The following is a 15,799-nucleotide window of genomic DNA, read 5'->3' as shown; positions in this document are numbered from 1 at the left end:
TAAGGAGAGTGACGGTGGCAAGAGGGGACGTGTGCGCATGCGCAGCTTCTGAGTGACCCGGGTTTCCTCGTGAACGCGCCCCTTGCCACTGTACGCATGCGCGGATAATGCGAGCTTGACGTGCCAAGACACGGGTCTCCTGACTGAGCATGCGCCGATGACTCCCCGAAGGTTTCAGTCTGTACTGCGCATGTGCAATAATCGGTGTGTTGTCATTGGGCGCTCTCCTTGCCCCTGTCGCAGTTCTTCATTCCCCAGGAGTTCAGGTCACTGCGCATGTGCACGTGGGTGCGGTTCACGCATTGAGCATGCGCGTTTGTGGCTGTGCAGGAACCGCTACAGAACGAGTCCCGGCATTGAGCATGCGCGTTAGTGTCCTCTGCAGGAACCCCTACAGGAAGACTCCCTGCACAGAGACAGGGTGAATGCACTTAGACTTCGGGCAGTATCTCTGGAAGGACATGGCTGAGGTGAGCAGTGTCTGGAGGTGGAGGGGTCTTTGGGTGATGACAAGAAGCCCACTGAGGAAGGGGGTCCTGCTCCCCACTAGTGGCTAGCACATGGGGGGCGCCCGCACAACTGCGAGGTGCTCCTCCCCAAGCAATAACGCCTTATACCTTCTTTTGAGTACTATTGCATACTAAGTAAAGTTTAGCACAAAATATGACATGCAACAAAGCAACCATGACGGGCGTCATCTCCTTTCGACCTTTGCACTTTTAATGGGCCGCATACGTTGAGAGATCCCCTGTGCTGTGACACTCACTAAGGAAACAATATCTTTTTTAAGTAGTTATTTCCGGTTGGCTACCTTTCTTTGTTCTGCTGTGCAGAGGGCAAATGGCCTGTCTCTTGATATTATGAAGCTATCAACTGCAGCCTCTATTATTTTAGCACAAAAATTTAGCCACAGGGTGAGGTGCAGGTGATATACACATACTCCACAAAAGAATCCTCTGGCTTACCAAACTAACTTTTTCGCACCCGCTCACAACCAGTGCGTCTCCAGGAATCAAATTTAGGGGTGGCACAAAGGGGACCACTGACAAAAGTAGGCGGGCTGCCTATAAAAGGCCAATGTATATGCTTTTGGCAAATTGATGCGGGCAAAGTAGTCCAAGGTGGCCCAGGGAGGTACACATTGTGCATTTATACAGCAAGCAATATTGTTGGAAGCACGTTCAAAATTGAAATACTTCTGAAGCCAGAGCATCAACTGTAAGCAGCATGCCATGAATCGGAGGTTAGTAGAAATGACACTAGTTTTAATAGTCAATACTTAGTCCATCATTGTTACCAGATATTCAGCATGTGAGCCAGACAACCTGGCTGCATAGGAATTTGAGTGGCTTTAGAAAGTGTGGCACGTGCGCACAGTGTAGGTACGCACATGAACAGATGACTGAATTCAAGGACGTTAATGGAAAATTATGGTCAAACAAGAGATTAATTGTGAAACTAAATTTGTCATCTACGGTATTATTTGTGTGTGTAAAAGGATTTACATTGGCAGTACCAAGAGAGAGTTAAGAGTACGTATTTGAGAACATCTGGCCAAGATCGGCAGCCAGGATATCTCTCTGCCGTTAGCTGAACATTGGCAAACCTGTCATCAAATGCACAACAAATCTGAGATCAGATTTATAAGTCTGCAACATGTAATGCATGTCATGTACATATTGATATGTTTGTTATATGTGGGGGAGTAGGAAGCTTCTGGGGATTGATTCAGCCCTCTTTTTAGTTAACTGTATTAAGTGTTAACGATGGAATTGTGCCGTTTTTTGAACTACTCTATTTGTTGCAATTGGAATTGACCGTTTAGTAATCCACACAATCATGTAGTTGATTATGCATATACAGCAACAGGTTTAATTAGTGAATGCCTATCAGCATTACAAACATACAAGTTCTTAACCTGGCTCAGCTCAACACTTATTTTTAAACTTACACTGAGCTTTGGGCATCTGCAGCTGCTTGGTGGCAGCCAGTGTGAGGAGGCAATTTTAATAAACCTCATTTAATAATGGCGACCGTTTTAGACAGCAAGCGCTGCTGGGATTTCAGCATGCACCATGGCAACGCGCATGGCTGCGTTGCCGTGGAGTCCTAAAACACTACCTGAGATTTTAAAATGTCATCGACTGCAGTTTACTTCTGTGCAGCCGACGCGACCGAATTTTGAGCAGTAGGGTAAGCTTGATATGATATGATATGATATGGCATTTGTAACGCGCCTATACACAAGTGTTTCAAGGCGCGACGAGGCAGGGAGGGGGGATCAGGGGGAAGACAGACAACGATCCTACTAGGCCAGGTGTCATTCAGATCGCGCAAGTGCAGGGGTGGGGGGAAGGGAAGAAGTGCAAGGGGGGAGGGGGAAAGTGCAAGGGGGGGAGGGTGAAGTGCAGTACAAGGTAAGTAGAATAAAATAAATAATAAATAAATAAGGAGGGCCAGCTGGTGGCAAGTGCAAGGTAAGTGCAGGTAAGTGCTGGGAAGGGGGGGCTGGAGGGATACAGAGACAGTCCCACAGTGCAGGGGTTGCCACTTCGCACAACATTGTTAGTTAGCGCACTCACTGTAAATGAAATGGGCATGTACGGCCAGGAACTATGGAGGGTTGATGTTCATAGTTACGATTTGGCCGCCGTAGACACTAAGGGCTGCAAGGATCTTAGAATGCTCCATGGCAACGCGTGGCTGCGTTGCCGTGGAGACCAAAACACTATTTGAGATTTTAAAACGTCATTGGCTGCCGTATACTTGTGTGCATCCGACGCAACTGAATTTGGAGCAGTTGGGTAAGATTGCCTACTCTGCACATCTCTGTATGTTAGCCTATACACGTTAAATGGAGTGGGCATGCACGGCCAGTGATTATGGATGCATAATGTCAGCAGACACGATTCGTCATTTAGGATCAGTAATTCTTTATTTTCACAGGAACATAGGTTGCACGCATTAGCGGTCTGCATTAGTGCACCAATTTCTTTGTTTTTTTGATATGACATGTCAATAATTAGACATATCGCGCATAGCCTGTGATTAACAGTACTATGATGGGACTTGGCTGCTGTAATTTTCAGTGCTTATATTTCTGATTGACAATCAGGATTTTGGAGAATAGGGCATAATCACCCCACAAAACGTATAGTTTGGTAATCAACATCACACACTCTTCAGTGTCTTTGCATGTTCTCTACTCCCCACTGTAGATGGGCTGCCCCTTCCCAATATGTTTTTTTTTAAATGGGTGAGCATGTACATGCATGCATCCATATAGGTATACTCTAAATGTTTTGTTACAGAATTTCGATTTTGGGATTTGTCCCAGGTACTCTCTACCTGACAAGTCTTATGGACTTTATCTTTTCATCATCGGGTAAGCCAACCCTTTAGCACTTGCTGGAAACATTATCTGTTTATGGCATTGATAAATAGACATGACAGTTGAACTAATGCTTTTTTTCTCTTTGGTTTTCTTTTTTCTTTTTTCTTTACCTATTGGTCTTATTATTTGTGATGTATGTTTACAATGACTTGTTTTCATGACCCCCACCAATCCTTCCCTTCACCAACCCTTATTTTTCTGTCTCTTGTGATTATGACATACCTTGGGGTATGACGTTATCGTCGCTTTGCTAATTTGAACCTTGTATGTGTTTTATGCATACTTTGTTTGCTTGCATCAACTTTGATCAACATCATGTATTATATTACTTTGATGTAATTTTTGTTTATTCATGTCAGCCCTGATTTGATAAAGGCTCAGGCGAGCCGAAACACATGTAATTACTAAGGAGAGGGCTAATTTTTCAAACTTGATTGTAGAATAAAACAATCAATTACTCATCCATTGGCGCTGAGTCCTGGAGTCACATTTTTTCCTTAAGTTACTTGTGGACGGTTAGGGCTATTTTTCTGTCCAAATCCAGTGACCCGCGACACTTTGGGGAACTCAGTAAATCAGAGAATGATCTTTTAGGCCAATTGATAGGGATTGTAAGGAGTCGCCTGCCAGAGCAACTTGTAAATAAGCCCCACTAATACTTTTGTAGTTTTAATATTGACCCAGTAGTGCACAGTATTGGGTTCTGATTCTCCAGAATATAAAACATATCTAGTAAATCTCCATGTACAAGGTGTAGCCTTGCAGCAGATGCATCATATGCAAAGTAGAGTCTAAAATCCCTTACAATAGTGCCTTCATAGAGCTGCTAAATACCCAATGTCTAAGCTTTAGTATCACTGCAGAAGGTACTTCTCCTGAGCACATTCACACGCAGAACTGGCCTGATTTAGAAGACTATATTTGTTTTTACAAATCAATTTATTGTCAATTTTTTTTCTTACCTTTTTAACTTTAAAGTCAGAAATCTTAAAGGTAGGACGGAAACTGAACATGCGTGTTTGTGATCTCAAATTACAGAAAACTGTTTACATTAATAAAGATTTGAACCTGAATTTCTGTGAATCGATGCAAACCGGTCAATTACGATGTCCATGCTTATTTGGGCAGCAAGTCGGGACACAATTGCCAGTGTGCAAGATATGATAGCCTCTCCTGTCATTGTTGTGTGTGGATATGACTTTATTAACTTTAGCACAGAAAAACTTCTTTCCCATGAAGCACTACTCACATGGGCGTAATTTTAGGGGGGGCAGGGGTGTTTGTCCCCTCCAACTTTCATGGCACACCATTTTGGCCCCAATCATTTGGCTGGGGCAACTTTTCTTCAGATGTCATGTCTCCTCCCAACATTTTCAGCAAAGCTACTCCACTGGCTACTCACTGCCAAAACACAAGCAATTTTACACAGTCGGTACAGTTCGAAGTATGGAACAGCATGAGGCTCCAGAAAGTTTGTGAACTCCAGAATTGTGTTCACCTTAATGGCATCAGATGCCTTCTTCCTTACTAGGGAGGTATCACAGCGTTGGTTACATGATGCTGAGGTATCACAGCGTAGGTTACATGATGCTTACTTTTCTGGTTACATTGCAAGGTCGTTACGTACATGCTTACTTTTCTGGTTACAGTGCTTTACTTCTGTTTGCACGTTACCCAGATCACAGGAGTAGAATGTGGCCATGTGTGACAATTTCTAAAAACTGAGAAAAGAATCAGATCTGGGATTTAGTGCTTGTATACCTTCCATGATCAGCAAAGAATCTTTTGAAAAGCGTGATTTTACTTCTGAGATTATTAGGTCAAGAACTACAGACACAAAATGTTTAGTGAAATCATCTTTTGTGCACAGTCTTGGTCGCTGTGCCACAGTCTCCATTATGGCACTATTTCTGAAGTGGAAAGGCAGTCGACAAGCGTGCTTTTTGTGAGGCGGTTCAGCCTCATCATTTGTAGGTGCTGGTATACCACACTTACTACTCAGCTGGACTGCTTCGTCCCAGAGATTATGTATAGTTGTATCCATGTCTTCATTATGCACTTCCTCAAGTTCTTCTATGACTGCGTACAAGGACGTCAGCTGAGGCCAAGTCAAGATCTGCTTGCTGTGACATATTTGATAGTTATGTTCCTTTTTTTATGATGTTTTCAAAAAGCACAAGTGCAAGAATGAAGCTGAAATCAATGAACTGCCGAATAACATTTGCCTCTATTGCTCTCTCGCTATGTCTCTGTTCTGCCACTAGTGAGAGGGTTTCCAGATGAGGCTCAAGGGTTTGGAGGGCAGCTTTACAGGCAGAATATTGGCATGTCCACCTTGTATCACTTAAGTGTTTTAACTGTATGACCTGTTTTGACATTTCTGTTTGAACACTTCCAAACACAGAGTGAATAACAGATGCACTGCAAAACACAAACCTTCTCCAATTTCACAAAAAATTGAGTTGATGCATATACATTTTTAGCCGTGTAAACAATGACTAAATTAAGCTGGTGATTAATACAATGACCACAAAGTGCAGAGGGTACCTCTTTTTGAACCTGTGCTTGCACACCATTAAGCCGACCTCTCATCACTGAGGCCCCATCATACCCTTGCCCAACACATTCATTTTTATCAATACCCAACGATGATGGGACATTAAATGTATAGCATGGTGAAGACTCTGCATCAAGGCTATCTGCTTTGTAGAATTTTAGGAATCTTTTATGGACAGAGTTATCATGGAAGTATTTCACAACAACAGACAGCTGTTCGGTTTTGCTGCGATCTTTAGTCTCATCAACAAGAATAGAAAATGGGCTTCCTTGAAGGCTTTCAGCAATGCACTCTCTAACGAGAGGAGCCATAATTGACAGAAGTTCATTTTGAATGGATTGATGTAAATAGCGTGCACTTTTGGGCCTATTAAGTTTCTTTTTTACACTACTGTCTCTTTCAGCAAGTAACTACAATATTTCTCTCACGTTTCCATGATTGATGTCATCAGAGTTGCAGTGATGCTTCCTTTGGGCAATTATAGTTTTGCCAGTTATTATTTATTTAAAAAAAAATTGTAAAGCACTCACACAGCCCGCAGGCATCGAGGCGCTGTTACAGAAATTGTTTGTTTTTTGGTTGCATGATTGTTTTAGTCTTAGATGCGTATTTATAACGCGCTTCAACACCCAGAGGTTTCTAAGCGCAGACCCGGGGATCAAACCTTTGTTGCTTTGTGTCGTCTTGCTTCCAAGGCGCGCACGTTGCCGTTGAGTTATCCTCCCGGGACAAGTAATACTTGAGCAATTGTTTTAATGTAATGCCGATTTCCAGTCACCTCTCTGGCATATGCCTCGCTGAGACCTTTCATGATGTATCATCTTTTATATTTATTTTGAAATCCTCCCATCTCACATCACCTTCCTTTTGGGAAGCAGACTTCTCATGCTGCAATATTCCTTTGCCATTTTCCTATGCATTTTTCCAGTTTGTGATTTTATAAGTTCTCCATGAAGAGATTTGGACCCAGAAAGAAGGCATGGAGACCAGTATGCTGCATCCTGGGACATGGAGTATTCTAGCCATGTGTACACCTCAAACCAATGCGAACGGAATGATCCAAGACGTGCTCCCAGTTTTGTATGAGGATATGTTTTTAAGACAGGCTGTCGCGCCCCTTCACTAGCACACTGGCTGATATCATTGAGATCTGGGGGTGCCTTTCCCCTAACAGCATCAACAGCCATTACTTCACTCTGAGGTCTATCAAAGTCACTGCATGCTTTTCCACAAGCAGTGTATTGGTTGCTAGAGGCATTTTGCTTGAACCAGGACTCTGTGATGTCACTCTGTGACCTTCTGACAAAGCATTGGCGCTCGTATGGTTACTATATTCTACATCCTCTCTTTCAAACACTAGCTCTTCCTCCTCAGAGGACTCATTCAGCTCCCTCTTGTCTTGCTGCGGCTCCTTTCCAGCATTATCTGTTTGACGCTTCACTGTTGCAGCGGAATAATACGACCAAATATCCATTTCTGGGGCAGTTCTCCCACTATCAAGTAAACTCAATAAAGAGTTGTTTTGTTTGTTCAGGTAGCCAGCATGTGTGGTTAACTCACCGGTGATCAAATTTTAAAGTGGGGATGACAAACCACCTCCCACACTTGCCTCCCTCCTTAAACATATATCCATGTATAGCGCTGGGAGGTTGAGCATGCAAGCCAGTCTTTTAAACATTACATACATCGTAGGTGGGTAAGAAGAAAAAAAAATGTAATTCGGCAATTCATTCTAAAATGATCTGCTTACTTTACTCGGATGTGCTTGAAATAAATGTTGGCGTCTAAATCACTTAACAGATCTCTAGAAATATGTAGCAAGCATGGTTAGTTGGATACGTTACTTCAGCATGTGGATAGAAGTTTCGATCAGTGTTACTGAATAAATATTCTTTAAAATGCAGAATTTGCATCACATTTTATCAGCCCCTACCCTGCACCCCCTCCCCGGGTACTACTCAGTCTGTCACAAAAGGGGAAAAAATTGCCATTTGCACTGGTGGGCCACTTTTTAATTCGTGCCCGAGGAAATTTTATGCCGCAGTCTGACTTAGCTGCGGGCAATGAGGACTTGGCACACCAAGAGACCATGAATATGGCTTTGGATGCACTATATAAAACCAACAAAGAGCACAAGATATCCACCAATTTATGAAACTGCATGAAAGTGTTATAACTTCTATGGTCCTGGCATTTTGCTTCCTCAGGGCGCTACGATTGTATTAGTAACAGTAACATCCATTCTGTTTTCTCTCTCACTCACTGTTTATGGAGGGTGTAGGAACAGAGTTTGAAGGGAGGGGAGCAGTGGCGGATAGCTTGGGGCAGGTAAAGTGTGGGGTTGGGGGAGTGCAAGTTCATGAATGGATTTCAAGACAAGTTTTAGAAATGTAAAGACGTACTAACGTTTCACATAGAGGATCTGGCATTGCTATGCTCTTGATAAGTGGGCGAGTGAGGAACTTAGATGTGCATGTAACAAAGCTTGGTACCGTTGCCATGGCCACGCCGCTCATCTGCATCATTTATATTTCCACGGACCGGCCCTTGTATTATCCTTTTTAGATGGTTCTCCACTGCAGTCCCTTTTTTCGGTACCTTTGCAATGTTTGCTTTCCCAGTATGGGAGACGGAGAACCTGCGGCTGTATGCTCAGAAATCTCCTTTTTGTCTTTCCATTGGTCTGAACGAATACACCTTTACACAGAACCTGCTAATGCGTACAGTAGGATGTGCTAGCTGCATGGATACGTTAACATATAGATTTGCTGTGCACAGAGAAATTACATTTGACATAAAATACGCTCTATGTAATAAACGTTGGCACATTTTTTAAAACGCCTTGGGAACTAACGTCGAAGTTGTAAAGCACTTTCTTGCCGATTTAATCATCTCCAGTCTGCTGCATTGGAACTTCGAGACCAATTTTCATCCATGATGTTGAAAGGATGAGAGGCTAAGTCAGACCCAAAGGATTGGAGCCTGTAATCTTCACATTGCACGCAAACGCATACAGGACACTTGTACTGCCATCAAAACCACAGGTATTGCATCTGCTGCTCCTGCTATCCTATTAAAAGGTGCTGCCCTCCCCGCCAAATGGCACTACACCCACAAGACCACTTTACATGACATTAGCAATAACATTAAAAATCTCATGAACCCACCGAACTACCCTAGAAAGTGACATACATTCATTGCAAATGAGATGTATAGGACAAGTTGGGGAAGGACCCGCCCACCCGCACCTTGCCATTGCCTCCAGTCAGGGATGGGAAAGGGCAATGGTTTACTGTTTACTCACCATGCTGGGAAGAGACAGTGCTCAGGTCACACACCAAGATACACATCCCAAGCGGCCTTCCCATGGTGAGATGCGCCCCAAACATCGAGTCTCATGCCTGCCGAAATCTCCCCACACTAGAAATTCAGTTTTATGACTCACCTTGAAGGGCGAAAAGAGAAGCAAGATCACTTGAGGCCAGCTGGGGAAAGACAAGGGGCGCAGTGCTGGCTACTGTGCTTACATTTTGGCATTCTAAAGCGCTATTTATGGGTGGTAAATTGGCGCCTGTTACCGTTTTACAATCAGAGTGTGAAGTCTTATGGCTTAGACGTCACAAGCACTCCTGCAGAAAAGCTTATCTGCCTACAGTGCACACTACCACACCCCACTGCACCTCCCGTCCCATCAGAATGTAGGCACGAAACCATTAAGTCACTAATGATCCATCATTAGCGGTTTTGTGCGCTACATTCAGCTTGGAGGGGCTTCAGGGTGGTAAAAGGCGGCCGAGCGACTTCTTTCTTCCTGCTGACAGATTTTATCCATCAGTTGTGGTTCTTGGATACCGAGGCTTGACTCATTACTCCATCCTCTCGGGTTGAGTATGTAGTCATGGGTTAGGATTCTTCTTGATCTGTGTGGACTTGTCACAGTCGAGCTGGTTTCACAGGGTCTTCGTCGTGATGGGTTGCGGAGGAGCTGCTCGGCCCTTTATTGAAGCTGTCGCGTGGTGCTACCTCCTTTCCCCTCTCCCCTCCTCTCCTACACACTCCTGTGGCTCCACCCTTGACCTCATCTACAACTCTTCCTACCCCCCTTCACCCGCCTCTACCCTTCCTGTCTACCTCTCTGACCATGCATTACTCTCCTTTTCCCTTTCTCCTCTCCCTCTCTCCTCCTCTCCTTACCCTTCCCCTCCAGTCTACTCGCGGCGTGACTTCCGCAACTTCGACCCCTCCGTCTTCACTGATACTTGCTCTTCTCTTCTCCCATCTCTCCATGACTACTCCTTATTATCGGCGAATGATGCTCTTTCCTCCCTTTCCTCTGCTATTTCATCCTCCCTTGATCATCTCTACCCTCTTTCCTCCTTCCGCCCAACCCAGAAACCCTCTCAGCCTTGGCTCACTCCTCATCGCCTCTCAATGAGACGCCTTCTCAGACGTCTCGAGAGACTATGGCTCAAAACTCCCTCACTATCTAACCAAACCTCTTACTTCTCTTATCACTCCATCTACAACTCTTGTCTGACCTCAGCCACATCTTTTTTTTTTTTTTTTTACTATCTAGTTTTTACAAACTTTTATTACAACTCATCCTCAATTCATTAGTAACACGTTCCTTGTACATTTAAGTTCTTGACATTCAATTAAGTTCTAAACATTCAGATTAAGACTTTGTCGAGAAAATTTATCACTGAACAGATTAGATGTTCCGAGCTACCACTCTGTATCCAGAACCACAAATCTTCCATCATGTCGTTTGCAGGCTTGAATTTACTCAGGTGAATGAGTCTCAACTCATTTATTGCGACACATTCGATTATCAGATGTTTTGATGACTCTACGTGGAGTTTGCAGTGCCAACAAGCTTCATCGGTAGCCGGTTTAATTTTTCTCATCACCATCATTTGGTTTGTTTTATGAAGGTTCAATCTAAGTCTGAGAAATTTGTCTCTGTGATATCTCGAGGGAAATTGGCACAGATATTTTGGCATGTTGTCCACTTTATTCTTTGTTGGCCCAAGATCTAACACTGTCGGCATCCTTGCAAGATTGTCCAAGTTGTCGATCCATAACCATTCTTTCAACTTAGATCTTGCAATCTGTGGCCGATTTGTCAATGTGTCCATTGAGATATTTGCATTATGCATGATCGCCTTCAGTTTCTCTGACCATCTTAAAAGCAAACCTTTGTGATGGTGTGATCCTCCTGATCTTAGTATTTTGTACGCTGGTTCTGGATTCGATATTTCCATCTTTCGTAGTAGTGACAAGGATTTCCAAAGAACTGTTCCATATAAGCTTTCAAGTGCCAGTTCATGACGAATTGCGGTCATTGAGAGGTATTTAGGTAATGTAAGTACTTGGCGCCAGAATAGCCCTTCCAAAGTAGACCAGATCTTAGGTCAATATTCCAGCCCGCATCGGCCCCAAAGGTTATTGTAGGGACCACTTTTTGGAGGTAAAACGTGCGCAGCGGTATTACTGAAAATTTTCCGTATAGGGTGTGTAATCTTGCTCCTTGTAAGGCAAGCATTCGGGTCCGCTGGATTGAACCCAGCTCCACTCACGAATTGAGGTATTCATCAGAATTCCTAAATAACGAATTTCTGTAACTTCTTCAAGAAATTTGTTGTCAATTTGCCATTTAAATTTATTGTTTTTAGCGTCCCGATCGCTGCCAAACTTCATGATTTTTGTTTTTATCACATTGATTGACAAATCATTGACAATCATGTAAGCTTCGAGCACTGACAAGAGTCGCTGTAATCCTCTCCGTGTTTTATCGAACAGTACTAAGTCATCAGCATAGATCACATAGCTTATTGGATGTCCATTGATTTTTGGAGGGAAACATTTGACACTTGCCAATGCGGTTGAGATTTCAGCGATATAAAGTTTGAACAAGAGGGCGGTGAGTGGACATCCCTGTTTCACCCCTCTGGTGGTAATAATGGGTTTGGACAGGTCTCCACTTGCATTTAGTCTTACTCTGATTGTTGTATTGGAGTGTAATGCCTTTATTGGTTGTAACAGGGTGTTTGGGAAATTTCTATTTGCCAGCTTCTCCCATAATTTGTTTCGATTAATTGAATCGAATGCTTGCTGTAAGTCGATGAATACCATGAATAATTGCTCTTTCTTGTTTAGGGCGTCGAGTTTTAACAGATTTACTAGGGCAAGGTTGTTCTCTGTTCCCACGCCCTTTGTAAATCCAGTTTGTCTGACGTCAGGTAAATCGACTTCTTTTGCCCATGCGGATAGTTTTTTTTTGTAGAAATGTCGCCAACACTTTACCAATAGTATCCAGGAGGGCAATCGGGCGATAGTTGGCCGGGTCGTCCCGACTGCCCTTCTTGTATACTGGTACTATTATTGCCTCAGTCCAAGAACTCGGGACCTGTTTTCTGTCAGCTATTACCGCAAATAGCTTTCCAATGAACTTGACCACGCTAAGCTGTGCTCTTTTAACAGCGAGTTACTAATACCGTCTGGCCCAGCAGCTCTTGGTGTCTTTAGCTTTGATATGGCCATGAGAATGTCTTCACTGGATTCAATTATGTCCCAGGCTATATCATCATTTCTGCTTTCTACTAGGTCTGGCAGTTCCTTTCCGGTGAAGACCATTTGAAAGTGCTTTACCCAGTCATTTTCGGACACTCCATTTGATATTAGGGCGTCCTGATTAACCGTTCCTTTGTTTAGGATTTTCCATATTTCTCTGGAGTTGTTTTTTATAATTAATGCCAGCATTTCCTCGCCACGCTCTTGATCTCTTTGGTAAGAGAAAGATTTTAGCCAGTTTCGATAATATTGTTTTCTCTGTTTTAATAGGCTCAGGACATTCGCTCCATGCTGTTTTTTTAATTTTCCTAGGTCTTTCCTGAGCTGCTTTTTTTGAGTTTTCAGAGTGCAGCTCCATCTATGTTTGCGATCGTTGATATTTTGGCATGCTTTTCCGACAAGGCCTGCTTTCAGCCAAATCTTCTTACTTCTCTAACCTACTCCAATCTCAACCGACTCACCCCCACCGTATCTTCCAAACACTCTCTCGACTCCTCTCTCCCCCCACTCCTGATCCCTCCTCCAATTCTTCTCTCTCTCCTTCAGACTTCGCTAACTTCTTCTCTTCTAAGATTGTTTCCCTTTGGCAAAAAATTCACACCCCCACCTCTGATTTCCCTTCTTCTTCTCTCCCTCCTGCATGTCCTTCTTCTCGCCCACCTCCCCTTCGGAAGTCTGCACCCTCCTATCCAAAGCCCACCCCACGTCTGCCCCTTCTGACCCTCTCCCTTCCCTTCTCATCCCTAAGATTTACCTTTTTCTTGTCCCCTACCTCACCTCATTTTTCAACATCTGTCTCTCCTCAGTTACCTTTCCCTCTGCCTTTAAACATGCCACAATCATCCCCATACTTAAGAAACCTTCTGCTGACCCACGTCTCACCTCGAATTTCACTTTACCAATAGTATCCAGGAGGGCAATCGGGCGATAGTTGGCAGGGTCGTCCCGACTGCCCTTCTTGTATACTGGTACAATTATTGCCTCAGTCCATGAACTCGGGACCTGTTTTCTGTCAGCTATTACCGCAAATAGCTTTCCAATGAATCTTGACCACGCTAAGCTGTGCTCTTTTAACAGCCAGTTACTAATACCGTCTGGCCCAGCAGCTCTTGATGTCTTTAGCTTTGATATGGCCATGAGAATGTCTTCACTGGACTCAATTATGTCCCAGGCTATATCATCATTTCTGCTTTCTACAAGGTCTGGCAGTTCCTTTCCGGTGAAGACCATTTGAAAGTGCTTTACCCAGTCATTTTCGGACACTCCATTTGATATTAGGGCGTCCTGATTAACCGTTCCTTTGTTTAGGATTTTCCATATTTCTCTGGAAATGTTTTTTATAATTAATGCCAGCATTTCCTCGCCACGCTCTTGATCTCTTTGGTAAGAGAAAGATTTTAGCCAGTTTCGATAATATTGTTTTCTCTGTTTTAATAGGCTCAGGGCATTTGTTCCATGCTGTTTTTTTAATTTTCTTAGGTCTTTCCTGAGCTGCTTTTTTTGAGTTTTCAGAGTGCAGCTCCATCTATGTTTGCGATCGTTGATATTTTGGCATGCTTTTCCGACAAGGCCTGCTTTCAGCCAAATCTTCTTACTTCTCTAACCTACTCCAATCTCAACCGACTCACCCCCATCGTATCTTCCAAACACTCTCTCGACTCCTCTCTCCCCCCACTCCTGATCCCTCCTCCAATTCTTCTCTCTCGCTAACTTCTTCTCTTCTAAGATTGTATCCCTTCGGCAAAAAATTCACACCCCCACCTCTGATTTCCCTTCTTCTCCTCTCCCTCCTGCATGTCCTTCTTCTCGCCCACCTCCCCTTCGGAAGTCTGCACCCTCCTATCCAAAGCCCACCCCACGTCTGCCCCTTCTGACCCTCTCCCTTCCCTTCTCATCCCTAAGATTTACCTTTTTCTTGTCCCCTACCTCACCTCATTTTTCAACATCTGTCTCTCCTCAGTTACCTTTCCCTCTGCCTTTAAACATGCCACAATCATCCCCATACTTAAGAAACCTTCTGCTGACCCACGTCTCACCTCGAATTTCACTTTACCAATAGTATCCAGGAGGGCAATCGGGCGATAGTTGGCAGGGTCGTCCCGACTGCCCTTCTTGTATACTGGTACAATTATTGCCTCAGTCCATGAACTCGGGACCTGTTTTCTGTCAGCTATTACCGCAAATAGCTTTCCAATGAATCTTGACCACGCTAAGCTGTGCTCTTTTAACAGCCAGTTACTAATACCGTCTGGCCCAGCAGCTCTTGATGTCTTTAGCTTTGATATGGCCATGAGAATGTCTTCACTGGACTCAATTATGTCCCAGGCTATATCATCATTTCTGCTTTCTACAAGGTCTGGCAGTTCCTTTCCGGTGAAGACCATTTGAAAGTGCTTTACCCAGTCATTTTCGGACACTCCATTTGATATTAGGGCGTCCTGATTAACCGTTCCTTTGTTTAGGATTTTCCATATTTCTCTGGAAATGTTTTTTATAATTAATGCCAGCATTTCCTCGCCACGCTCTTGATCTCTTTGGTAAGAGAAAGATTTTAGCCAGTTTCGATAATATTGTTTTCTCTGTTTTAATAGGCTCAGGGCATTTGTTCCATGCTGTTTTTTTAATTTTCTTAGGTCTTTCCTGAGCTGCTTTTTTTGAGTTTTCAGAGTGCAGCTCCATCTATGTTTGCGATCGTTGATATTTTGGCATGCTTTTCCGACAAGGCCTGCTTTCAGCCAAATCTTCTTACTTCTCTAACCTACTCCAATCTCAACCGACTCACCCCCATCGTATCTTCCAAACACTCTCTCGACTCCTCTCTCCCCCCACTCCTGATCCCTCCTCCAATTCTTCTCTCTCGCTAACTTCTTCTCTTCTAAGATTGTATCCCTTCGGCAAAAAATTCACACCCCCACCTCTGATTTCCCTTCTTCTCTCCCTCCTGCATGTCCTTCTTCTCACCCACCTCCCCTTCGGAAGTCTGCACCCTCCTATCCAAAGCCCACCCCACGTCTGCCCCTTCTGACCCTCTCCCTTCCCTTCTCATCCCTAAGATTTACCTTTTTCTTGTCCCCTACCTCACCTCATTTTTCAACATCTGTCCCTTCTCAGTTACCTTTCCCTCTGCCTTTAAACATGCCACAACCATCCCCATACCTAAGAAACCTTCTGCTGACCCACGTCTCACCTCGAATTTCAGACCTATCTCTCTTCTCCCTTTCCTCTCCAAGCTTCTCGAACGCCTTGCTTACTCTCAACTTTCATCCTTCGTCACT

General features: G+C 43.8%; 1 protein-coding gene across 2 annotated transcripts in view; it reads left to right on the top strand.

The window, feature by feature from the left end:
- Nucleotides 1-303: 303 nt before the first annotated feature.
- LOC138566148 (zinc finger protein 583-like) overlaps nucleotides 304-15,799 on the top strand; it is a 211,739-nt gene continuing 196,243 nt past the window's right edge. For both annotated transcript variants that reach the window (XM_069643162.1, XM_069643161.1), the window contains exon 1: nucleotides 304-470. In XM_069643162.1, coding sequence (XP_069499263.1) covers nucleotides 426-470 — 45 coding nt within the window. In that variant the 5' untranslated portion in view covers nucleotides 304-425. The remainder of the gene's footprint in view (nucleotides 471-15,799) is intronic.

Source organism: Ambystoma mexicanum, chromosome 2p, assembly GCF_040938575.1.
Source record: "Ambystoma mexicanum isolate Mex_15411 chromosome 2p, UKY_AmexF1_1, whole genome shotgun sequence".
Taxonomy (NCBI): domain Eukaryota; kingdom Metazoa; phylum Chordata; class Amphibia; order Caudata; family Ambystomatidae; genus Ambystoma; species Ambystoma mexicanum.
Note: the sequence above shows the minus strand (reverse complement) of the source record. Positions and strands in the feature narration are given on the sequence as shown.